At 36.2% G+C, this 27,847-nt stretch overlaps 1 protein-coding gene across 2 annotated transcripts in view; it reads right to left on the minus strand.

Moving 5' to 3' along the window:
* Positions 1-27,847, minus strand: part of Atad2b (ATPase family, AAA domain containing 2B) — a 140,071-nt gene that overhangs the window by 59,042 nt on the left and 53,182 nt on the right. For both annotated transcript variants that reach the window (XM_005400367.2, XM_005400366.2), the window contains exons 9-15: positions 23,591-23,689; positions 20,903-21,014; positions 18,136-18,251; positions 16,843-17,017; positions 13,931-14,019; positions 5,895-6,054; positions 3,351-3,441 (exon numbers count right to left, since the gene is read on the minus strand). In XM_005400367.2, the coding sequence (XP_005400424.1) occupies positions 3,351-3,441; positions 5,895-6,054; positions 13,931-14,019; positions 16,843-17,017; positions 18,136-18,251; positions 20,903-21,014; positions 23,591-23,689 (842 nt within the window). The remainder of the gene's footprint in view (positions 1-3,350; positions 3,442-5,894; positions 6,055-13,930; positions 14,020-16,842; positions 17,018-18,135; positions 18,252-20,902; positions 21,015-23,590; positions 23,690-27,847) is intronic.

The raw sequence follows: 27,847 nt of genomic DNA on the forward strand, positions 1-27,847 counted from the left end.
TAAAGATAGACTCAACAAAATAATCCAAGAATGTGATTAAAGCATGTGACCTGTCTTCCATATCAGAAAAAGAATAAACTAGAATGTTCAAATATAAAAAAACACATCTCTTTCTTCTTTAAAAATATATACACAGTTAGTCAACATACTGTATTGTCCTGTTCAAGTGCAGAAGCTTAGGTTAAAAAGCTCAGAAATAATTAAGGCAAAACAGAAAATAAACAGCCACAAAGGTATTTTACATAGTAAATATTACTACATTACTAATCTTTATGTTTGCATCGCAATGTGTTAATTACATACATAATAGCAATGTATTGTTCACTTTTCCTAATTTATTCCAGATAACTAAAGAATTTATTAACAATAACCACTTCTATTACTGAACTACATTTTCACCTAGATTTGCATAATCAATAGACTCCCCTCAAAACGGGAAATCTCTTTTTTTACATCTGCTTGCAAGTAAGAATTATTGGTTTATATTTGTGGTTCTCAACTTGAATGCTGATCAGAGTGAACAACGAAACTGAAACAAAAATATAGATTCCCAATTCCCACAACAAACATAGTAAATCAGAATCTCTAAAGGGCTTGAAATTATGTGTATTTTGAGAAAGCTTTAGAAGTGATTCTGCCCGGCATGAGTGGCATGCGCCTGTAATCCCAGCACTTACAGAGTGAGATCCTGTCTCCAAGGGGGTGGGGGTGATGACTCTGACATAAAAAAAACCTTAGAACTACTACCTTAATGTACTTCCTTCACTGGATATAGAATTATAAATACAACACACCCATGGCTAATGTGTTATACTTGAGGTGAACACATGTCCTGGTAAGGTCTCTTATCTTGTCATAATTAATAGCATACTTTTCTACCTTCAAAAGGGTTTCTTCTCTTAGAAATACATGATATGATCATTCTAGTAATACTAAAAATGTTATAGCCTTTTAAGAGTTAAAAACTGATACGCAAAAAATTATAAACATTCCTTTCATGATCTCCCCAATTCTACCACTATAATTCTAATACTCTGCTGAACACTAGTATCTAGATAGCAAAGAAAGAGCATTTTCATGTACTGCTGCTCTTAAGATAGAAATTTTTCTGAAAGACTGTAAAATACAATTACTAAAGAATCTTGGCTAAAAAACAAAAGAAAGGTCAGGCTAGAAACAAGGTCATAACAAAATTTTATGAGGTTATTTTTTTAATACAACATCAAATAAATTGAAGGTCCACAGTATAGATACTTCACTGATACATTTTTGTGTTTTGGCCTTCTCACTGAAAATAAACTACAGAAATAAGATCAGGGTTGAGCTCTTCATTAATCATTAGGTGCTATTGTTTCTGCAACTGTTCTGGATACCACTGTATGTTTAAAACTTTTTACTACTTAAAAATTACTCCTATTATGCATGCAAAAACATCTAAGTGGTAAGAAATTGGTTTCAAGGTAAAAGTCACCAAATCCATAACCTCTAGAGATTAACCATCTTTTCAGTTATTCATCAAGACTGCACAGTTTTTCGGCATAAATTTCACTGAACTGAACCCATACATGTTGAAACATGTTTGGGATAAATACACTGATGCCTTCATAAGGGATCTAACTACTTCATTCCTGTTGGAAGCTCTACATTTGTTGTTGCTTTTAATGTGAACTACCTTCTTAATAAATGGAATAAATGTCACAACTAAAAACAGAACAATGGATTTCTATGTCACTATCCAGGAAGAAAATGGTATGTAAGCAAAATCTGCATACATACTGCCACCCCATGGAGGGGGGAAAAATGCAAGAGAAGTTTTTCAGTCCAGTAAGAAATTACATGTGAAAAATGTAACAACTTAGAAAGGTGACTAAAAGCTGCTCAAAACTGTAAGAAACATGGATCTATGGAAATGCAAAAAGAAACTAAGAATCTAATATTTAGGATGAAGAATTAAACTACAGTGTGTATTTCAGATGACAGGTAGAGTGACAGAAAATAATTTTTAAATACTTATCTCTTAGGGAATTTCCAAAATTATTTAAAGACTTCTGCTTATTTCTGTTAAGGTTAGATCTGTGACAAATTCACAGAACAAAAAAATCTACACAGATTTCCCATTCTGATCTGAATTCTAATACAGTAATATCATAAATAAAGGGGGACCAATTTCAAAAAGGGAAAAGACTGGATTTTTTACCAAATACCACCCTCTCCCATAAAGCAGCACAAGGCTTTGCAAAGGTCAAGCCAAATTTACATGAAGTGGGTTTGGCGCATGCTCTCTTATACCAGGCAAAGCTTAAACTGGAGTAGTGCTGGAGAGATTTACGTTTTCTCCTCACCAGAAGATGTCGAGGTCTTTGTGGCTCAAAAGCTGAGGGATGCTGCTTCGGAGATGGAGGTCCCTGTGGATGAAGAGGATAATTCGGATGTAGCTAACTGAATGGACTAACGTTCTATTTAAGTTTTAATTATTTGATGGTGGATCACAATGATTTTTTAACTAAGTTATTCTTTAGGTTTTGGTAACTTTAAGGTTCTCCCAAGGTGACTGTTGTTGTTGGACCTATTTGGGGGGGGGGCGTTCTTCATGTTTTAAAAGTTCATGGAGAAAGAGTTTTTTAAATTTGTATTTTGGAGAATATGACAGGAAAACCGACAAAAAGGAAAATGAAGGAAGCAAAAATTCCTGTGTGTGTTTTCAGTTACTTAATATTGCATCTCTTTTTAATTCTGACCTAATTAGAGCCCAAACCCTGGATTCCATCTCCTGCGTATATAAATGCTCTCGCACCCCATCCTTTTAGGACAGTAGTGTTCACTCACTCTGTAGGGAGACCTTCCACTCTGTGAAGGATTTAAAATCAAAATAGAAAGTTTTATATTTGGTTTACCAAATATAATTAAGCATTTTCTTTGAAGAACCCTTCCACCCACCTTCTTTCTACACCGTAGGAATAAAGATGTGCCCATCTGTGTTATCTGCAAAGTAAAAGACTGCCTTTGAAATGGAACTGTCTTAAGTTTAAGCTTATTTTTCTTAGTAAAATTTCTGAGAAGGGACAAATGCTAAAAGGAGACACTGTAGTAATATGAAGGATACCCAGCACTCAATGAAAAACATCTATTACTACTAAATTTCTTAATCAAACACCTAATAATAGTCAAAATTCTAATTTAGAAGTGTTAAAACTTTAAGCGAAATTTTAAAATAACTTTTAAGTATGAAGGCAGAGCCATCTACTGCACAAAAGACATAACTATACTCATTCACATTTCAAACATAAGGGGAAAGGGAAGCTGAGCAGAACAAACAATGGCAATCAAAGAATTCAAATAATAGCACTCACCAACACATTTTTCAGCCAGTTCACCTAAAAAAGCATCTGACAATTTTGGATTCCAGTCCCTGGTATGAATCTGTAAGATGTGTTTTCTTGCCTAACAAGAGAAAAGTTTTCATCAAACTTTCAAATGTACTAGTTAAAGCAAATTATGAGTAGCCAATTTTTAAAAATTTAAAGATCTGGCTGGGCGTGGTGGCGCATGACTATAATCCCAGCACTTGGGAGGCTGAGGCAGGAGGATCACTGTGAGTTCGAGGCTTGCCTGGGCTACAAAGTGAGTTCAAGGCCAGCCTGAGCTGCATAATGAAACCCTGTCTCAAAAAGGCAAAAAAAAAAAAAAAATGTAAAGACCTTAGCATCCACATCAACTCGTGAGACATGTCTCAGAGTTCTTGTCTCTGTTGCACAAGCTTAGACATTTAATGTTTGGAGAGGTGAAGAGACCTCACGAGCAGCGCATATTGGCTAAATGAGTCATCCAGGATTAGCATTTAAAAACTAAACTTCACTTTGCCACCACACCATTCTTACCACTTGAAAACATATAAACAGAAATCCTTAATGAGTTATAATAATCAAAACTTTTAAACAGACTTTTATTTTTGCTCTTTGTTTTTGTTGTTGTTTTTGTTTCTTTGAGACAGGGTCGTAATATGTAATCCAGGATGGCTTTCAACTCACTATGTAGCCCACAATGGTGTCAAACTCACAGAAAATTTCCTGCTTCTGCCTCCCAAGTACTGGGATTACAGGTGTGCTTCCCACGCCTGGTTTATATAAACTTCAGACTTCATAGAACTTTGGGTTCTACTGCATGTATAAGGTACTGACAATGAACAAAATGACAAATAATTTTAAACAATTTTGCCTGCATTTTTTTTCTCCAAAACAGAATTCTCTAGCTTAAATCTCATGTGTAAGGAGCTGGGGATTTAGCTCAGCGGCAAAAGCGCCTGCCTGGCAAGCACAAGGTCGTGAGTTCGGTTCCCGGTACCGGAGAAAAACCAAGAAAAAAAAAAAAAAATACTCATGTGTAGCACAATCTAAATTTTATCATTTTAGCTTCACAAAAAACAAATCTTTTTAAAATAACAAAAAAAGAAATACTAATCTAGAAAAATCTACAATCATCTGACATATGGTGAAAACAATTTTTTCCCCCACATCTGTCTTCTTTTGGGAGAGTGGGAAGTGAATAACACTTAAAAGTGAATATCCAAGCTAGGAGTGTGAACTCCAAGGTAGAGTGCTTGCCCAGCATGTATGAGGCCCTGAGTCTGACCTATAGCAGCACCAAAAAATAAAAAATAAGAATATTCTTATTCCCCCTTCCACACTACTATCTGAACTTGCTTGAGACACAAAAAAACAAACTGTAGCCAGGTGTGGTGGTGCATGCCTGTAATCCCAGCATTCAGGAGGCTGAGACAGGAGGATCACTCTGAGTTTGAGGCCAGCCTCCTGAACTACATGGAAAGACCCTGCCTCAGAAAAAAGGAAAATTATAACCAAGACCATCTTACTGACTTAAAGAATTGGGGGTCCAGCAATTAAAAACAAAAAGAACAACTTCAAATTTATCAATATACAACTTCTTTAAAAAGCTGGCAAAATCTGGAAGCAAAAGCTACCATTTCAACTACAACTTCTAAGTCAAGAGCTCAGCTACTAAAATTATACCAATATAACACTTATTTCCTTTCAACCTGAACTATCTGTCTCAACAGATCCTTAAAAGCTATAAATAAAAGTCCAAAAGAAGGGCCACACTGACACCATATATATTCTATAAGATGATATTAAGAATCTACTTAGACTTCATTAGCAGCATGGGTACTGTTCATTACAAGACAGTGGAGCATGAAAATCACGTAAAACAAAATGTAAGCTGGAAGATACTTCAAAAAATATCTATCTTAACCCTTTAGTTTACAAAATAAGTAAATAAATGTTTGAAGAACTGAAATTACCTAAGGTCAGCAAGTTATTGTCAGGTCTCAAATATTTAATATGCTCTTTCTTATATAACTCTTCTTTTACTAAAATCAATATAGAATGAAGGAAAAATTATTTAAATGAAGAAATGCAGAGATATTCACTGTTCATTTTACTCTACATGGTATATAGAAAAGATCATATGGCTTCCCCTAAGACAAAGTACCTTCCTCTGCCTTTTTTTTTGTGGAGAGAGTGCTGCTACCAGAGATTAAACCTAGGGCTTCTGCACTGAGCTACATCCCCAGCCCATATTTAATTTTTTTTTATTTAAGACAAGTTTTGTAAATTGGTTCCTTATTGAAAAACCTACCCATATACTAAAAACATTTTTATGAGGAAAAAGTTACTTTGGTTAGAGACCAAATAAGGTAATTACTACAATCCAGAGAAGTAAACAAGTAAGCATCCATGATAACTTAGTAAGAGCTTAATAAGCACAAAATCCAAACAATAAAAATGCATAAAGTATCACCCTAAAAAGTATATATACACATATATTTTATAACTGAGTTATATATAAATCTTAACACACTGAAAACAAAAACTTACCTTCTGATCAGGCAGATTGAAAAGGAACTCTCTGTCAAAACGACCAGGTCTCCTGAGTGCAGGATCTATAGAATCAAGTCTGTTTGTAGCACCAATAACAACAATTTCACCCCTGTTATCTAATCCATCCATAAGAGCAAGGAGGGTGGACACTATAGAGCTGGAAAAAATTTTCAAGAAAATTAAAAACGCTTTAAATGAAAGAAAAACTTCTAAACACTGCTTACAATAGTTTTTATCACTCTTAAATGCTAATAAAATATCTAGCAAAAATACCTCAATGTAATATGAAGTGATTTACAGAAATTACTGTTGAAAGTACTCAGAAAAAATAACATATAAAGCACAGCAACTGAGAGAAAGAAACAAAGGAAGAAAAACAAAACAAAAAATTAAAGTGGACTTGATCTAAACTTAAAGCTGAGCTGCTCAGTGTGGCTCAGGGGCAGAGAGCTTGCCTAGCTCAGGATTTGATGCCCTGCACTACAAAAAATGAACATCAATTTATTGCTTCAAAAGGCACAATCAAGAAAGAAAAAGATAACCTAAAGAAAAAGAAAATGTTAAAAAAAAAAAAAAGAAAATGTTTGCAAATCATATATTTAATAAAAGTCTAGGGTTTAAATACAAAAAAAGAATTACAACTGAATAACACAAAGACAAATAACAAATCTAAAAATGGGCAAAAGATTTCATACAAAGGACACATCATCACCTAGCCAAATGGAAATAAAACCAAATTCAATACCACTTTAAATCCACAAGGATGACTATAAGCAGACAGGCAGATGTAACAAAGTTGATGAAGCTATAGAAAACAAATACAAGGGCTGGAGATTTAGCTCAGCGGCAAAAGCGCCTGCCTGGCAAGCACAAGGTCGTGAGTTCGGTTCCCGGTACCGGAGAAAAACCAAAAAAAAAAAAAAGAAAACAAATACAACACTCCAATATTACTTAAAGAAACATAACATGGTGTCCCTCTTTGGAAAATAGTCTGGCAGCTCCTCTACCACATTAAACAAAAGACTTCAAGTGATCTAGCAATAGCTACAAAAAAACTTACACTGTAAATTCATAGCAGCATTGTTTGTAATAGTCAAAATGTATGAAGAAGCCAAATGTCCTTCAACAGATGGATAAAGAAAATGTGGTATATCCATACAATCAAAAATTATTCCTCAATAAAAACAGCTGAAATAGTGATATTTCATGGATGAACCCTGAAAACACTCTACTAATTGAAAGAACCAAAACACAAAAAGCCATACATTGTATAATTCCATTTATATGAAATGTCCAAACTAGCCAGACGTATGAAAACACATGTTCCCTACTGGTCACCTAAGGTCTGGAAGGGCAACAGAAAGGCTGGTGCAACAACTAACAGGCACAGGCTTTCTGGGGTGACAGAAAGCTATAAAGTTGGTTTGTGAGATAACTAGAGATCTCTTTAAGTACAGAAATTTATCCTTTTCCTCTAAAGTCTTCCAATTTGTTAGTACCTAGTTGCTCATAATAGTCCCTACTGGTGCTTTGTGTTCTGTGGTAGTGGTTATAATGTCTCCTTTATCATCTCTTCATTTACTGTGGTCTTGTCTCCTTCTTTATTTGGTTAATTTAGCTAAGGGCAGGTTTTTCCTTACCTTTTCCTTTCACTGTTTTTTGTTTTTATCTGTTATTCTATGTTTGCATTCACTTCTGCTCTCGTCTTTGTTATTTCTTTTCTCCTACAAACTCTGAGTTTGGTTTGAAACTTATTTTTCTTTCCCACCCAGAATTGGACATAGAACCTAGGACCTTTTCAGCTTCACACTGAGTTACATCCCCAGCCCTTTTTGTTTTTGGAAACATGGTCAGTCTTGCTAAGTTGGGAGACTGGGCTTCACCTTGTGATCTTCCTGCCTCAACCTTGCAGGATTCCTACACTACTATGCCGAGCCCCTCTTTTCTAACACCGGTAATTACCACTATAAACTTCCCTCTCAGTACAACGTTTGCCACATCACATATTCTTCATTTCACTTTGCTTCTCTTCTCTTTCTGGTACTAGGAATCAAATCAAGCCCTGAACATAACAGGCAAGCGCTCTATCACTGAGATACATAGCTCCAGTAGCGCAATTGGTTAGCACATGGTACTTATATCACTGAGATACCTCTACAACCCTTGAAAAATTTTTAGATTTCCATTTGGACTCTTTCAATGACCCACTGTCCACATAAAAGTATATTTTTCAGTCTCCATGTTTATATAACTTCTAAAGTTTCTCTTGAGTTCTGTTTTTATTCTATTGTAGTAAGAAAAAATTAAATACGATTTTACTTTTTTTAATTTGCCGAGACTTATTTTGTAGCCTAATTTGTGGTCAATTCTAGTGAATGTTCCATGTGTTCATCAATATAATGTATATTTCATGGCTGTTAACTGAAAACTTCTTTACATGTGCTACTTCTATTTATCACACAGTAAATAGTACATAGTATTTACTGCTTAGCACAGTACTATTTACTATTTAGTAAACAGTAAAGTTTAATTCTGATGTTTGTTGCTTCTTAAGTAATGGATGAGAAGTACAGTGCTAAGGTATCCATTATTATTGTATTGGAGCCTACCTCTCCCTATAGATCTTACAGTTTTTATTGCATAAAACAAGTCCTCTGGCAGTAAGCACATATATATGTATAATCATTATATCTTCTTGTTACTTTGACCCCTTGATCATTATTCAGTGGCAATCTTTTTCTCTTGCTACAGATTCTGTCTTAATGTCTATTTTGTCTCATATAAGTACAGCTAGCTCTGTGTGCTTTTAGTTTCCATTCTGAAGGAGTATCTTTTTTTTTTTTAAAGACAGGGTCTCGCTATGTAATTTAGGTTGGTCTTGAATTCACTACATAGTCCAGGCTGGCCTCAAACTTATGGTGATTCATCTATACCTCAGTCTCCTGTGTACTGGGATTACAGACCAGCATACTGCACCCAGCTTAAGATGGAGTATCTTTCTCCATCTTTTCCTTCCAAGTTATATGGGTCTTTACTGGAGAAATGAGTTTCTTATAGGCAGCATATCTTTAGGTCTTTTGTGTCATCCATTCAGCCTGTTTATAATTTTTAATTGGAGGACTTAGTCTATTCACATTTTGGGTTACTATTGATAGGTAAGCACTCATTCCTGTCATTCTGTTAGTTTTCTTCTGTTTCTTTTTGAATATCCTTTTTCTTCTTGTTCATCTTTGTGATCTGGTGGTTTACTGCACTGATAAAGTTTGACTCTTTTCTATTTCTTTTTGTATATCTGTCCTTATAATGGGTTTTATTCTTTTACATGTTGTCATGATTATAGTTGCCTTGCTTTCTTTCTTTTTTGTACTGTGGATTGAACCCAAGGCCTTCACACTGAGGTACCCCCTAGCCATTACTTATTTTGACACAAAGTCTCATTAAGTTCCTAAGTTTCCCAGGCTGATTCCGAGAATCAAATTATAAAACCAGTACAAGATACTAGAATCTATAGGACACAACAAAAGCAGTTCTAAGAGGCAAGTTTATGACTCTGAATGCCCAAATCATAAAAGCAAAGCAAGTCCAACTGAACATTCTAATGGTCCACCTCAAGGTGCTACACAAACATCAGAAAATAAACACAATAAGGCATTTGCCAATCTTATCACACTTGATCTTAGCCAAAAGGCAGAGAAGCGATTGCCAATCAAAAAAAAAAAGGAAAGAAAACACTCAAGTCAATGTAATTAGAAAAGGAAAAAGTGAGAGTATTTCACTTTCAAATATTCCCTACTCATCCAGAGTAGCTATCTATCATCTCTCTCTTACCCTTTTTTCTCTGCCTTCAAATAAATCGTCTTCTGTTTGTTTAAAAAGAAAAAAAGTGAAATCACAATGGACACGGAAATCCAGCAGATTATGAGTAACAACTTCAAAAACCAGGCTGGGGATTTAGCTCAGTGGCACAGCGCCTGCCCAGCAAGCACAAAGTCATAAGTTCGATTCCTGGTACTGGGGAGGGGGATGAAATGAAGCTGACAACCTCAAAAACCTTGCCGGGTGTGGGGTACATACCTGTAATCCCAATTGCCTTCTACCTTCTGTGTGCCTTGAACTGTTTTCCCCTGCGATGCGCTTCTGCTGTGCCACTCTGCCTCAGAGCCAGCCAACTATGAACTGAAACCTCTGCAAACTGTGAGCTAATAAACCTTCCCTCTAACTTTGGGTGTTCGGTACTCTGTCTCAGCAATAAGAAAAGTAGTAATTAAGACAATCTTAGAGGATGACTTTATGTTTTCATCCTTACTTTTTTGTTTGATTAGGATTATTTCAAAAGACATGTCTTAATGCTAAATATGCTTTCCTTTTTCATATCTAGTCTGTGGCTGCAGCCTTTAACTATTATTTCTTAACTGAATTATTGAGTTACTCATTTTCATGATTTCTGTTGTTTTTTGTTTGTTTCTTTGGTTTTTGCTGAATTTCTCCTACATCAGGAATTGTTTTCCTAATTTCACTGAATCATCTATATGTATTCTCTTTACTCATTCAGCTTTCTCAAACATATTTTTGGAATTCTTTACTAGGCATTAACAATACTTTTTACTTGTAGGTATGTTGACAGGTACATTCTTTTATTTTTTTTTTATTTTTTTTTTATTTTTTTTTGGTTTTTCTCCGATACCGGGAACTGAACTCACGACCTTGCGCTTGCCAGGCAGGCGCTTTTGCCGCTGAGCTAAATCCCCAGCCCCTTATTCTTTTAAAAGTATCCTATTACCTTGTTTTTTATGTTTTTTGTGACCTTGTATTGAAATCTGCATATCCACAAGATCAGGTGTCTCCAACACTTTTATAGGTGGCTTTCATATTAAATAGTTTTCTCCTGTAGACCTTTCTTCATGTCAGTTTGGTGAGCAACAATAGCTTTGGCACCAATTGGATAACACAGGATAGTCTCTCTACAGCGTTTCAGCTGCATCCAATGGGTATGGATGTGGTACATGCAGTACAGCAGAATCATAAAACCCTTATCAATAGGGCATGGTGATGCATCCCTACTATCTCAGCACTCAGGAAGCTAAGGCAGAAGGATTGCAGTGAGTTCAAAGCTAGCCTGAACTTTCTAGGGAGACCTTCTCTACACACACACACACACACACACACACGTGCACATACACATGCACGCATACCACACAGCTCTTTTGTATCTAGGTGTGATATGGAAGAGGAGTATGGTAGTAGTCCAGAAAGGTGTAACGCACACTATGTAGCCACACCAAAATGGTAGTGGTAGGCCAGAGACATGGAGCATGGTGGATGTTTCCCCAACTATGGCAGCATGCCCTTGGGTCCAGATGTGGTTGGGGTGACAACAGACTGTCCATGGCAGTTGTGCCGGTGGCCTTCATGGGTTGAGGGGAACTAGTGGCAGTCTGTACTACAATGGACAAGGGTGGGAGCTCATGGGAGTATTTGTACATTAAACCTACTTCTAAATTATCAGTGTGAAGTATTGACAAGAAAAATTAGAAATTTTTTTGAACTAAATGACAATGACTATATAGCATGTCAAAGCTGTGGGCTACATTTAAAGCAGTGCTTAGAGAAAAGTTTACAAGTTGCAATATCTATGTTAGAACAAAAGAAAAGTTTCAATCACTTTCAAAACTCCCATATGGAGAAATGAAACAAATTTAATGAACAGACAAAGAAAAGATAAGGAAGGACCTTAAATGCATGTTGCTGAATGAAAACAACAAAACAAAAAACCCAAAAATGAAATGGCTGTTTGCCTGATTCCAACTATACTGAATTCTGGAAAAGGCAAAATTATGGAAACAGTAAAAAGATTAGTAGTTGCTGACAATAAGGGACTATTATAAACTGACCCGAGAATAAAAAGAAATCTTGAACAGTCCTATACCAACTACAGAAATTTAACTTGTAATCAAAAACTCTTCCACAGAGAAAACTTCAGAGGCCCAGACATTTTCAGTGGAGAATCCTCCCAAACATAAGGAAGGAATAACACTGAACTCATAGGAACACTGCAGAAAAGAAGAGAAAGAAATAGATCTCATCGAATACAGATCAAAATTACCTGATTCTACAACCAAAGGCAGGTGTTATAAAAATAGCTACATGAGTTTGATAGTTCATGATTGGTTCCTCAATCTCTCCTGGACACGGATGATAAAATACTTTTTTACACATTACAAAAATGAATCCAACAATTTTTTTAAAAACACTACAAAAATCAAGTCAGTGGTATAAGAACAGACCTGTTAATCAAAAGAATAAACTAACAAACCTAGGAATATGCACACTCTTTATCTAGTAAACTAATTGACAAAGATGTCAAGTAACTTAATAAAGACAAAGTAACCTTTTCAACAAATGGTCCTAGAACTAATAAATACCTGTACAGAAAAGAAAAAAATGAACTTCAGTCCATAACTCAAACAACCTACAAAAGTTAACTCAAATCCTTACCTCACATTGATATGTAAATATTTAATTAAAGTGAATCACTAACCTAAATGTTAAGAGCTAAAACTAACTGGATGCAGTGATACGTGCCTATAACCCCAAACAGTTGGGAGAGTGAAGCAGTAGGAAACAAGTTAAAGGCCAGCCTGGGCCACTTAGCAAGAACAGGACTCATAAAATAAAAGGGCTAGATATGTAGCTAATGGTGGAATGCTTACCGGGGCTCAATCCCCAGTATCACCACAAGAAAACAAAAAAGGCCAAAATATACAGTATGTAATATTTTAAGCCAGGTGTGGTGGTGCATGCCTGTAATCCAAGCTCTTGGGAGGCGGAGGCAGGAGGACTGCCAGGAGTTCAAGGCCAGCCTGGGAAACACAGTGAGTGCCGGGCAAACGTGAACTACATAGCAAGACCCTGTCTCAAAAAAACAACAGAACAACACAAAACCTAGTAATATTTTAGATACAAAAATACAAATATATTTTTTTAAAAACAGACCTAACAAAGAGCTTATTTCAAGTTACAAAAAAGTAACACTCTAGCACAATAACACATTCAATCTGATTTTTTTTAAAGCAAAACACTGTAACAGATATTTGACGAAAGTATAAAGAGCAAAAGAGCACTAAACAAACAAAAATGCTCAAAATTCGTCATCAGAAAAATACAATCCACTACTATACACACACTAAAATGGCTAAAAGTTAAAAACAGCAACAATACTATGTGTTAATAAGTATGAGGAGCAACTCAGACTTTCGTGTATTACAGGAACATGAAATAGTCTTAGGGGAGCCGGGTGTGGTGGCTCATGCCTGTAATGCCAGCACTCAGGAGGCTGAGGCAGGAGGATCGTTGCAAGATCAAGGCCAGCTTGGGCTACAAAGTGAGCTCAAGGTCAGCCTGAACTGCATAGCAAGACCCTGTCTCAAAAAAAAGAAACAGTCTTGGAGTTTTACCCAACAGAAAGGAAATTACATGTTCACACATGTAATTACATATACCAATAGTCACAGCAGCATTATCATAATAGCCAGAAGATAAAAATAAATCTCCATCTGATTGCAGAGGATATAAACTAAGGTACATATACACATGTAAACATCAAAGAATATCAGTGGGAAACAAATACAAACATAATATTATTAGCACACATAACAGATACATCTCAAAGCATTAAGCAAATTTGGAATTAGGCAACTTTTTCCATAAAGGGCCAAATAGTAAATGTTTTAAGCTTTGCAAAGCATACAATGTCTCCATCAAAACTATTCATACATCTCCTATAGCAAAAAAGCAACCACAGATAATGCATAAGAATCACTATAGCTGTGTTCCCATGTAAGTTCATTTACAAAAACAGGTCAAGGGCTACATTTGGCCTAAAGGGTGTAGCTTACAGACCCCTGCACTAAGTGAAAGAAGGGTTTCTTAAGGAAACAGCTTAAATTTTTAAAGCCTTAGCCAAGAACTAAAGCTAAACTAAGTCAAAGAGAAAAAAAAAAAAAAGTCAACATAGCCAGATGAGGAAAAATTACCTGTGAATCTGATCTTGTCTACTAGAGCGAACTGGAGCTAGTCCATCTATTTCATCAAAAAATATTATAGAAGGTCTCATCAAATATGCCTAGTAAAAAGAAAGTAAATATTTGTTTATTGTCATTTTCACTTTTTCATGTAATTACTGTATTTTCTTAGTAAGTAATATAAGCAAATGGTACACAAAGTAGCCAATGTGAAAGAATATGTACTAAACAGGAAATCTCCTTACCATCCAACTCAACCACAAGAACTCCTTTCAGTAAACAACTGTTTTCCATTTCCTTAGTTTTCTGAACATATTTCAACATACAGATGGAAATGTATTTTTAAAAATGAAACAGCCCGCTCTACCCATTCTTTTTACCATATGACAACTTTTTATAATTGTTTGGTCTAGTGTTGGGGATCAGAACCCAGGGTCTCATGTGTGCTGTTCACGTACTCTACCACTGAGCCACACCCCCAGAACATAACACCCTTTATATATATACAAAACAATATCACAATTAGCTTCCATATAAATACACAAGATTTATCTTTACCATTTAAAAAAGTCCTAACTAAAAGTAATTTTTGAAAAACGAAACATCTCATCTAGCCCTACTTACCAAGAAACAATGATACAGAAATGAATTTAGATAAAGGAAAAAAAAAAAAAAGATAAAGGAAGCTACATGATTTAATACTTAAATGAAACCAAAATATGCTTGTATTCCCAGCATGAAGTTGCTAGGAAGTACAACTGTCAAAAAAAGTTAAATAACCTCACTGGACAATATACCAGCATTACTCTGTCCTTCCCTCTTCTATTAATGTTGTTTTGTATTTATATATTTCCATTATTAATTTCTCTTGAAGTGTCCAGATTACTGTTTGATTTGCCACTAAGCAATGAACATGCTGAAGGTAAGCATTGAACCTATTCCTCTATCTAAATCTACTATCTAGAACTTGGCTATTTTTATACTACTAATAATTTTTCAATAAAACGAACTGTTTTAACAATTATAAAGGACTTTCATGAACATCAACTAAATCTGATACTGACAAAATGCTTGAAAGCATTTTGTACTTCATATTTATTTCCTGAGGCATAATCACCATTAATTGAATTGCCAAATATGATAGGCTTCTTTCACTAACTCAAATAATCATATGTAAATTTATACTAAAATAAATTTCATAAAGCATAGAAAAATAGTTGGTTTTTTTGAGACAAGTCTTGCTATATGGTCTAAGCCAATACTGAACTCATGCTCTCAAGCAGTTCACCTTCCTTGACCTCCCAAGTAGCTGGGACTACCACATGCCTCAATGACCAACTTCGGAAAAAAAAATTTTTAAAGTTACTCTTGCCAGGTGTAGTGACATATGCCTATAATCCCAACACTCAGGAAGGCTGAGGCAGGAGGATCACTGCAAGTTCAAGGCCAGCCTGGGCTACATACTAAGTTCAAAGCCAGCCTGAACTACATAGCAAGATCCTGTCTCAAAAAAAACAAAATGAAAGTTACTCTTACATACAAATACTATAAATAGCCTGGACAACATTCACAGACCTCACTCTGACTTTAAAACCACTTATTTCTACATTCTTTCAGCAACATATTGACCACTTGCTACATTTGAGATAAGCATCCCCTGAAAGTCCACCTTAAAGGCTTGGTCACCAAGATGGTGTTTAAATTAGAATACAGTGGAACCTTTAAGGGGTGAGCCTCTTCGCAGGTCCTGATACATGAGGGCAGGCCCTGGAAAAGGACTCGAGGACCCTGGCTTCTTTCTCTTCCCCTTTTGCTTCCTGGCTGATGAGGTAAGCGATTTTGCTCTGCCATGTGCTCTTACATGATGTGCTACCTCACCAGAGGCTTAATGCAAAGGACACAATCAATCGTGGACTGTGGCCTCCTAAACCATCAGCTAAAATAAACCTCTTATCTTTATAAAGTAATTCACATATTTTGTTATATTGACAAAAATAAAGACCTCATAAAAATAAACAATATGCTACTTTGTGAGTTTTTGCTCCATAAATATTAGCATCTTATGACAGGTGTAGTGACATATGCCTATAATCCCAACACTTGGGAAGGCTGAGGCAGGAGTGCTATAGCAGTACTATAGCAGTATCTTGGTTCACAAACTCAATTCTCTCCATGATTCTGGTCACAAACCAAACTGGAAGACAATCAAAACAAACTGTCCCAGAAGGTCAACACTGAACCTAACCACTGAATTCAATTCTGTTCTCATACCACTCGGTTTACAACCAGAATCATGGAAAGAATCAAGTTTGTAAACTGAGGTGCCACTGTATTTCTTCAACTGGATTATAATCTAACAATTAAACCTGGCTCCTCAAAAGCTCCATGGTATTAATATATCTGGAAGACACTTCAATAAATGAATCATCATAAATATTCAAAACACTAGTAAAACTGCTATCAAATACAATCATTCTGCCACATCCATGAGTTCTGCATTCAGATTCAACCAAGGATTGAAAACGTTTGAGGAAAAACAACTGCATCTATACAGAACATACACAGACTTTTCCCCTTGCTTCTGTTCCCTAAACAATACAAAAACTATTTACATTGTATTAGGTATTGTACGTAATCCCACAAGGACTTAAAGGACACTAAAGGATGTGCAGGCTTTATGCAAATACCACATTATTTTATATATGGAACTTGAGTATCTGCAGATTTTGTATCCTCAGGGGATCCCAAAACCAATTTCCTATGAATGATGATGATGCTTGTATCCCTAAAGTACAGAATTTGAGATTATTGATCCTAAATTTCATATACTGATTAGAAAATATGCCTTCTCATAAACTGTAATTCCAGACAAAAATGTATTACTGTTCTAAAAAAGATACTGTTGAATCAATGATTCCTCTTACCTGATCAAAAAGGAGCCTAAGCTGCCTTTCAGACTCACCAACCCACTTGCTCAAACAGTCTGCTCCTTTTCGCATAAAAAAAGCCACTTTTTTATCTCCTTGACTGCATTCATTAGCTAAAGCTCTGGCAACTAAAGTTTTACCAGTGCCAGGAGGGCCATAAAACAAACAGCCTCTAGAGGAATAAAGAGTCAAAAAGAAAATTATTGTTACTACCAATGATAGCCAATTTATAAGGATTCCCCCCCACCATACAATTTTGGGTTAATGTATGCTGTAATTATTAGGCACTGATAAAGTTCTTTCCTATATATAAATAAGAGTTTCACTCTGCTGAGACCTCAAAGCACCAAGCTTTGGTAGGTAAAAAATAGTTAAAAGTACAGAGCCATTTCGCAAGATATCAAACTTCTTAATGTTTCCCTATGACCAGAAATTTCAAATATTAGAATGTATCATACACTACTTCAAAGGCTAAAGCAGGAGGATCACTGGCACTAAGGAGTTTGAAGCCAGCTTGGACAATACAGTGACCTCAAAGCCACCCTGAACTACGGTGAGATTCTGTTTAAAACAAAATGGAACAAAGTAGATGACTCTCTAACAAGATTTTTCCATATACTTACACATATAAAAAGTAAGAATCAAATCTGAATAAAAATAACTCCACAATGAAAGCATTTATCAGCTTAAATCAGTCTACACTATATACTGTCAGAATATTTTTATTTTGCCCAATTTTCTTTTAACATAATTTTTCAGCACTTTTTAGCAGTTCACTGGGTATACATTTAATGAATAGGCATGGCATGATCATAAAAATAATGTAAATTGTCAATCTTACCCTGTCCTACTTCAAAAGTCCCCAATCACCATGTCAGAGAAACACACCAATAAAAAATTGTGTTTCCAACACTAAACAATGTAGCAGGAAACCAGATGCTATCAGGAAGTCAAACTCAAAACCAGGCACCGTGGTTCACCCCTATAATCCCAGCACTCAGGAGGCGAGGCAGGAGGGTTGCCACAAGTTCCAGGCCAGCCTGGGCTACATAGTGAGTTCAAGGTTAGGCTGAACTGCATAGCGAGACCCTGCCTTTAAAAAAAAATGGGGGACCAAACTCGGGCAAATCCGTTTAGGCAATCCAGTTGTATATTCAGAGCCTGCACAAAGAATTTCTTCTTGTACCCGACTCCTAAATTCTAAAATGTAAACGTGCAGAACACACTTTAAGACACTACTTACGAGGGGAGGGCAGGGGAAAATAAAAATAAAAAAAAGACATTATTTACCGTGGAGGCTGAATTTTAAATTTTTCAAAGATTTCTGGATACAAAAGTGGGAATACTACCATCTCCTTTAGTGCATGAATATGATGGCTCAATCCACCTATGCTATCAAACCGCACCTTGAAAAAGAGAGGAAAATATTTAATAGAAAATAATTTTATGTTCTATAGAATTTTCTAAATGTATGAAATAGTTTTATGGGCCGGTGATATACCTCAGCAGCATAAGTGCTTGCCTGGCAAGCCTGAGGTCAGGAGTTCGAGTCCTGGTACCAAAAAAAAAAGAAATAGTTTTATGACTCAGAAATACTTGCTTTCAACAGGAGTTTTGGATATAACTATTGTTACGGTTTATGTCTGTGTGTCCCCTCCAAAGCCTCATGCAGTCACGGGGCAGGCTTTTAGAGTTGAATAATTGTGGGTGTGAGAGCTACACCCGCCCTGAGGTGGATAGTTTGCATATGTAAGGTAGAGGAAGAAGCTACTTGAGGTTATTCCTCCCCCATTCTGCCCTGGTGGGTGCTTGCAGCTTTGCTGTGCTGCCGCCCTGAGATGCAGCCCTCTGCAATGTGCCACTCTGCCTTATAATCTGCTAAATACGGATTGAAACTTCCACGAATTGTAAGCGAAATAAACCTTTCCTTCCTTAATTTTGGGCATCAGGTATTTTGTCCCAGCAGCGAGAAAAAAGTAACCAAGACAACTATACACAAATAAGTGTTCAAAAGTAAAATTAACAATAAAATTCAAGTTTACATTTCAGTTCAGGCAAATAAAGTACCCTTCTTTAAATGAACAACTCAGGAACAAGATTAATGTCTAGCCTAAAACCTTAATGAAGATCTACAGAATATGGTACATCTGCCTTGTAACAGGTTAAATGCCTTTCAAGATATATATTTCATGCATTCTCAGCAAGGGAAATATTATCTACCATGAGGCAAAAATTGGTTCAAGTGTAAAGCAAGAAAATATTAGGTATTACAACAATTTCTGGCCCCGAACAACTCAAACCCAACCCGGAAAAATCTTATCCTTTGGCCAGGCATGGCACCACATGCCTGTAATCCTGGCACTCAGGAGGCTGAGGCAGGAGGAATGTCAAGAATTCAAGGCCAGCTTGCGCAACATAGTAAGTTCATGGCCAACCTAAACTACTTAGTGAGATCCTGTCTCAAAAAATAAAAAAAATAAAAAAAAAAAAAATTATTCTTTAATATTTAGCATCTCTAATTAGGGGAAATTTTAATTTTTCTCAATGGGACAATAAAAAAATTGCTAGAGTAACACTGATCTATCACAAGAATTGTTCTTTTCAACCATAATAGTTTAAATAGGCTAAAGGACTTTTTCTGTTATAGTACTTCAGAATGTTTTATAATGAATATATCATTATGATAGTGAAATCTTGAGTAAATTAAAAAATTTAAGAAAGGTTAATAAAAGAAACTATAAAAGAAGCTAATTACCTTGTACATTTTATCAAATTTTAAGCAATAAGTTATTCTGACTAGCAGAGATAGCTAAACTTCATAGATCCAAGAGAGTGAGGTACTGATAAACCAAATAAGCAAAGATCATAAAGTCCGCTGAGAAAATGTACTATTGTCTAGAGAGTCTGGACATATTTAATACTGGACATATTTAATACTCTGAAGTTTCCTTAGGTCTTTATTAATAAAATAAAACAAACATCTTAAGCTCTGAAATCAGAATGGAGATTGTTAATGATACATCTCTATTTGATGACTTCTTTTAAATCTTTCACATAAATATCAGTTAGACTGTGTTGAATATAGAGATGAATGGGAACAGGAAAAAATACTAAGTTTTTGGCTATGCAGTAATCTTGTCCCAACCACCTACCAAAATAAGGTACCATTATTAACAATGAGAAATAATCCATCATGTCTTCTAAATCCTGTGACTATTTTCATGTCACATATTCCCCTTGGGTAGGTTCACGCATTTTCCATCTTTTTTGGGGGCGCAGGGGTACCAGGAATAGAACTCAGGACACTGCGTTTGCCAGGCAGGTGCTTGGGCTGCTGAGCCCTGGCACCTCTCCATCTTTTTATTGATGATCCATACCTAAATTTCTAACCCAGACATTTCTTCCTTAATGCCAAACCTAACAACCAATTGCCTATAAGTTACTTCTTGTCGTATGCCACCAATACCTATGTCTACAACTAATTAAATGATCTTCCATCCCACTATTCCTTCTCTTATATATCCTACTTCAGTAATGAAGCTGTTATCCATCCAGTCTATTCACTATCTACCTATTCCCTAAGCCAGAAACCTGAATGAACCTTCAACTTGCTTCTATCATTCTCCAAGAGTAATTAACTAATCAAACTTTGTTCTATTTTAAATGAATCCTCAATTTCCTACATCTATCTACTTCTTGTCACTGTTACCTTACTTTCTACTATGACCATCATTGTGATTACTGGGCTACAAATGATAGCTAAACCAGTCTCTGTAATGCCAGCCTCCCTTCCCTTAAATTCATTAACAACATCAGAGCCACAGTGATCCACCTAAAATGAAAATCTAATTATAAAACTAAGCAGTTTCATACCATAGCCCATGCTTTATCATAGTTCATGGGCCTCTACCCCTTATAATCGTCAACCTAATTTCCTATTACATGTTCTAATAACACTGAAATGAAAAAACTTGACTTATCATGTGTACTTACAGGAACAAAGAAAAACTTTGTTTAACAAAAAAGCTATTTGTAGAAAAGCATTTTCAAAACTTACTGATTTGTCAATGTTCATTGGGTCAACATCAGCCAAACTTGCACCCACTTTTACTCGTTCTCGGAGAATACCACTAGCTAAGTCTTCTGCTCTGAAGTTCATAGGCAAACACCTGAAATTTATAAAAGTCCAAGTTAACAGTATTAAAAGTTTCATCCTTTTAATGTTGAAATCTCTGACATATTTTCATCTTTCTGTTTTTGCTCAACCCAGAAGATAACATCAAAGAACTTAATGTTTTAAACTACTTTTCCTGACTTCAACTGACCAAAACTACAATTATTCTTAGATAAAGCAAACAAGTTCATTAAATTTATTTGCCCAAAGAGTTCAAACTGTTCCATTTTTTAAAAATGATATCATTGATATCCCATATGAAACAGCTATCAAACAGCAGAGTGCCAGTTCTGGTGATGGTTCTGCTACCTGCGGCACATGATGGCAGACGGCACCATGTTCAGAGCACGTGCACGAAGGAGAGATCATGTGGGGAGACAGGAAATTGACTGGGGCTCACAAGAGTTCTCTGAGTGTGTGTCCCCAGTGAGAGAAGGCCTCTGACCAGGCCCCACCTTTTAAAGGCTCTTCTCGCCACAATACTACACAGAGGATCAAGCTTCCCACACAGGGATGGATCTCTGGGAGCCAAAGCACACCTGAACTGTAGCATTACCCAAAGAAAGTTTTCTTAGAGAATGCTACAATTAAAATAATGAAGTGTAGGATTTAGACAGGTAGCTCTCTTCAGGCAGCTGTGCAAAGGCTAAAACTTAATTCTCAAGATGTTGTGATCTAGAACTGTTCCTTTTTTTTTTTTTAACATAATGGAAAGGAATTTCTCCAGTCATATAAACTGAAGGGACATAGTCACATAAAATTTGAGGATAAATTTAAATATTATAGTAATGTTGATGTTAAAAAAAAATGTTGATGTTATTTTAGTATCTATAAGATATAAAGCAAACAGATCTATTTTTTAGCAAACACCTGGCTGAAGACTTCATTATTGTAACAGGAAATACAATTATACAGGTAAACACCAAAATATGACATAAACAGCCTCAAAACACTATAGCTTTGCCAGGCATAGTAGAGCACACCTATAATCCCAGCCCTCAGGAGGCTAACACAGGTGGATCGCCACAAGTTCCAGGCTAGCCTGTAATATATAGTGAGACCCTGTAATTAAAAAGAAAAAAAAAAAAAAAATAGCTTCTATGATGAATGTAATTTCACTCACTTTTTCTTTTTCTTTTGGTTTTTTGAGACAGGGTCTCGCTATTAGTTCAAGCTAGCCTTGAACTTACGATGTAGCCCCAGCGGCACAGCGCCTGCCTGGCAAGTGCAAGGTCCTGAGTTTGATTCCTGGTACCAGAAAAACAACAACAACAAAAAAAAAAAACCAAAAATATATTCCCAAAGTAGATTATCAGAATAGTTCAGATTAAATAGGTTTTAAATTCTTTTATTTTTTAATTCAAGAGCATCTCCTTGACCCAAAAATCATTAAGCTAATAACTACGAAAATAATTTTTAAATATAATCAGTAATAAGTTCTTTTATTTAAATTTAGATTTTAGCCAAGTGCACTGGTCCATGCCTATAATCCTAGCTACTCAGGAATAGCGCCTGAGGTATGACTCAGTGGTAGAGCACTTGCCTACCTATGCATAAGGCCCAGGTTTCAATCCCCACCAATGCCACTTTAAAAATGTTATTCAGCAGGCTGAGACAGAATTTAGGGCCAGCCTGGGCAGCCTAGTGAGACAATACATAGCTAAATACATTTAGATTATCCTCTTGCATAATCTTTCCTTCATCCATAAGGAATTCTTTTTAGCTTATAATCTACACCAATTCAAACCTGATACCAAGACCTGCTAACTAAACACATTTCTACAATAGATAGGAATACTTTGCCAAATGTAAACTTTGTAAATATAATTTATTATAAATGAGCCAGAAATTAACTCAATTGTTTAAAAATGAATTATTTGACAGTTTATTTATTAGACAAATAAACTTTCTCTATGTGGAAATCTGTTGAGGTTTCAGTGAGCCATGTAGTAATCAGTCAATTCCCCTAATTAGGCAAAGAACACTAGAGGCAATCAACAATAAAAACAAAACAAACTTTTCTAAGAAAAATCCAAAGGCTCCTGAGATAATTCTGTCAGAAATCCTATCTTGCGGTAAATGCTGTATTCGTGGTGCAAGGCAAAGTTCCCCTGGAAAGATGGACACTGGCACATAAGGTGAGACAGGCTCATGCCTCGGCTGCCTTCCCTTTGCCTCTTCCACATTACTACATGACCATACGTACCTACACACTAATTAATTTAGGCGACATTTCCGAAGGTTAGAGACCCACTCTAAAAACTATAACTTTGAAAACAATCATTGCATTATTTAAGTACAAAAATATGATGAATATCAACCTTAGGAAAAGCCTAACACAGATAAGAAACTTGGGCCAGGCAGGATGGCACACACCTATAATTCTAGCACTCAGGAGGCTGAGGCAGGAGGATTACCTCAAGTTTGAGGCCAGCCTGGGCTACACAGTGAGTTCAAGGGCAGCCTGGACTACATAGCAAAGACAAAAAGAAAAAGTGAAACTTGTTCCCCACAAAACAAACTGTTTTTCCTTTTTCCTAACATAGAAATAACATTAAAAAGTTTATTAACCTATTTCTTGCTCTCGCCATGCTCTTTGATTTCCTTCTTTCAAACCGTTCTTCATCAGAAGAAGTTGTGTCACTGCTATGAATGGCATGCTTCTTTCTCCTATTGAAAAAGAGGAAATTCAACAGCATAGTAGCAAATGATTCTTAAAAATACATTATATGTCTTCATTAGCTCATTATATCTCATTAGCACTATATTTTCAATTAGCTTAGAAGAATATTCAGTCAGCAAATACTTAAGATTTCTGCCCTCATGCAGTTTACATCTTATAAACTATAAATGTAGTAAGTTCTTCAGAGAAAAAGAATAAAAGGATAGAAGTACATAATTTTTCAAATAAGGTAGTTCAGGAAGGTATTCAAACAATAAATTTAATTTGCATCTAAATGTAAAGAATATCTATCACTGCTATAAATAACATTAGACTCATAGAAAACCTTCCTGTCCCAAATAATCAGAAATGGTCCAGATATTTAAGAAACCAAAGAAAATAACATACTTGTTTACAATATAGACTCTCACTTTTCATTTAAGACACTTCTACCTTGTTTGAATTTCTTGTAAAATATACAAAATAAGTTTGAATTTTAAAAAGTAACAGCACAGTGTGGTGGGACACATTCGTAATTCTAGCACACATGCAGAAGGCTGAGGCAGGAGGATCATGTGTTTGAGGCCAGCATGAGCTACATAACAAGTTCCAGGGGCTGGGGATATAGCTCCGTGGTACAGGTACCTGCCTGGCAAGCGCAAAGTCCCAAGTTCAATTCCCAGTACCAAAAAAAAACCAAGTTCTAGGCCAATCTACACTACATAGCAAGACGCTATCTCCAAAAAATTAATTAATTAATTAATTTTTACAAGTCCTGTCCAGGTCCTGCCATGTTTGTCAAAAGGAGGACGGTCAAATAAATCCATTCAGTTACTCCTGTAATGTGTACTTTTCTATCTTCTCTTGAATGATGTTCACATATCCATTGTTGAGCTGGCCTCCAGCTTTTTTGCTTGTGTGTGTAAACCCCAGATACTACTAAGTTTTGTGTCTACCAGAGCTATTCAAGCAATAGTACCTGAACCACTAGCCTATTAGAAGAAAATTCTGCCCCACTACTAGAGTCAAGGAGCCGGGGGAAGTTGTAATCAGTATGAGGCTAAAGTAAATCCTAGGGAGAAATAATACTTAATGAATGTCAAATTATTATACAATTCATGATTATGTCTAAGATAACTAGAAAATACTGACATAAAAACACCACCAAACTGGGCGTTGTGGCACAACCATGTAATCCCAGCACTTGGAAGTCTGAGGCAGGAACATTACATGTTAATGGCCAACCTGAGCTACACAGTAAGTTCAAGACCAGCCTCAACTATACAGTGAGATCCTGTCTCCAAAAATAATTTTTAAAAAAATTCACCCCTCAACACATCCAATCAAGTTCATCATACCCACCTCAAATTCTTCAACCATTTCTTGTAAATTTCACATTTAGTTAAGTTTTACCAATCACAAATTTACAAAAAATCTCAAGGTCACCCTAAATCCCTTGGTTCCCCTACACTGCCAGTGACACTGAGTACCAGCCATATGCCTACAAACATCCCTCCCATCCTGTTTTTCCCCACCCTCCCACCTAAGCTTCACTTACTACTCTCATAATCCTTCAGCCACAGCACGTTGGCTCCACTAAAACTATGTGCACCCGTCATGTTCCTTTGGATCTTATCACTGCCGTGAGAAATTCAATGACCTGCTCTGAATATAACCATCTCACATATCAATTCTTTCATTTCAACTTTACCAAGATCTGGGGCTCCTGTCCTGGGTAGCCATTTACTCATAATCTATCAACTCCTATTTTTGCTTAGTTTTTGTCCTCTCCATCCTCAACTGGAAGACCTATTATTACTCCAAGGAGATGACTGCAGGTGATAATGAAAACAAATAATCTTTCTAGTTAATATAAAACAAAAGATATAAACATACACTCACTTGTCTTTCTTCTCTCAGCTACTAAAGCCATAAACATATAAATAATGTTAATGTTTTTGCTAGATTTGTAACATTTTAGATGCAATATGTATAACAGTAATACCACAAAAAGCAGAGAACTTAAAAGGGAAAAAGTCACATATACATAATCCCAAATAGGTCAAAGGCCAAGATATGAGGCAAAACTAAAAATGCATAGAAGAAATCATAGGAGCAAATCTTCACAATCTGGGATTTACCAAGGGAGTCTTTTTTTTTGAGACAAGGTCTCACTATACAGTTGAGACTGGCCTAGAACTCTCGGCAATCCTTCTGTCTCAGTCTCTGAGTGCTGAGCTTACAGGCATGCACCATCACACCCAGCTTGGCAAGGGATTCTGACATAAGGCACCAAAAGCATAAGCTACATAACAGATATTAAACTTCATCAATATTAAAAACATACATGTTTTTTCTAAGGATATCATCGGTAAAGCGACAAGATAATCCAAACATGGATTAAAATATATGCAAATCATATCTTTTATTTTTTCTTGGTTTTTTGAGACAGGGTCTCACTATGTAGTTCAGTGGTAACTCTCCTGTCTCAATCTCCTGACGACTGGGATTACAGGTGCAAATCATAAGAAGGTACTTATATCAGAATAAATGAAAAACTCTTATCCAGGCACAGTGACCCACATCTATAATCCCACAACTCTGGGACCTGGGGCAAGAGGGTCACAGGCTTGAACCCAGCCTAGGTAACTCACTGACTTAGTGAAATGCTGTCTCAAAATTTTAAAAGGACAGAGGAAGGAATGCTGGGATGCCTCAGATGTAGCTTAGTATAAAGGCCCTGGGTTCAATCCTAGTGCTGCAGGAAAAAAGAACCCTTCCAATTCAGTAATAAAAAGAGAATTCTATTTTTTTTTTTCAGAATTCTATTTTTAAATGGGCATAACATATGAATAAACAGCTGGGTTTGGTGACACATGCCTGTAATCTCAGCACTTAGGAGGCTGAGGCAAGAGGATCACTATGAGCTTTTTTTAGTCCAGGCAAGCCTGGACTAAATAGCAAGACCCTGCCTCAAAAAATATAATTCTTGAAAGGAAGATATAAATACCCAATAAGGACATGAAACAGCGTTCAACATCATTAGTCACTAAGGAGATACAAGTCAAAGCCATATTAGACACACTTTACACTCTACAGGATGGCCTATACCTGAACTGGTGTACATATTTAGCTCTGTCTGCAGAAACAGCCTAGAAGTAATGATGCCCAAGAGGAACAAACCTACCCAGTATCCAGACACAGATTTCTAAATGTCACTGACCAATAAATGCAACCAGGTCTCTTTAGAAAAACAGCTGATGCGTGAAATATACAAGATGAGGCTAGCACATGTTCTGACACCAGAAAGTAAAGAAGTGCTCAAAATTGAAAAGGACAAAGCATATCAAAGAGACACAGGAACTAATCTGAAAAGAGTTCCCAATGGACAAAGTGAGAAAAATCTGAGCAAAAATAAGCTAGTACGCCATTATAACCCAAAGCATGAAATAAATATACATGAGTGTTATGGTTTGTGTGTAGATGTCCCCCTGAAGCCTCATGCAGTCACAAGGTGGGCTTCTAGAGTTTTTGATTGATTCATGGTCCAATGCTGCAATTATGGGTGCAAGTGCTACACCCACCCTGCAGTGGGCAGCCTTCATACAGTATAAGGGAAGAAAGAGGCTTGCTCTTGCTGCTTTTGCTATTTTCTGCAGTCATGAACTATTGCCCTCTGCCATGTGCCACCCTGCCTTGGAGCCAAGTGATTATGGACTAAAACCTCCACAAACTGTGAACTAAATGAACCTTTCCTTCCTTAACTTTGGGCATCAGGTATTTTGTCTCAGCAATGACAGCAAAGTAACTAAGACAATGAGTCCATAGTGATACAAATGAATAAAGCCAGGTACGGTGTTGCACACCTGTAATCCCAGCACTCGGCAGGCTAAAACAGGCAGATTGCCCCCAGTTTGAGCCAGCCTGGGCTACATAGCAAGTTGAAGGACAGCCCAAACTGCCTAGCAAGTCCCTGTCTCAAAAGAATTTAATTAATTAAATTTTAATGGGATGAAGAGCCAACTTCCTCACAAAAAGAAGTGGAGCTTATTTCCTAAATCAGCCTTCTCCCTAGTTATGCTAGACTTGTTAACTTATTCATAAAAAATGGGCTATGGAAATGAAAAATCATTATCTTCACAGAAAAGAAAACTGACAAATGCTAC

Source organism: Chinchilla lanigera, unplaced genomic scaffold (genome assembly GCF_000276665.1).
Source record: "Chinchilla lanigera isolate Chin_1 unplaced genomic scaffold, ChiLan1.0 scaffold00068, whole genome shotgun sequence".
NCBI lineage: Eukaryota > Metazoa > Chordata > Mammalia > Rodentia > Chinchillidae > Chinchilla > Chinchilla lanigera.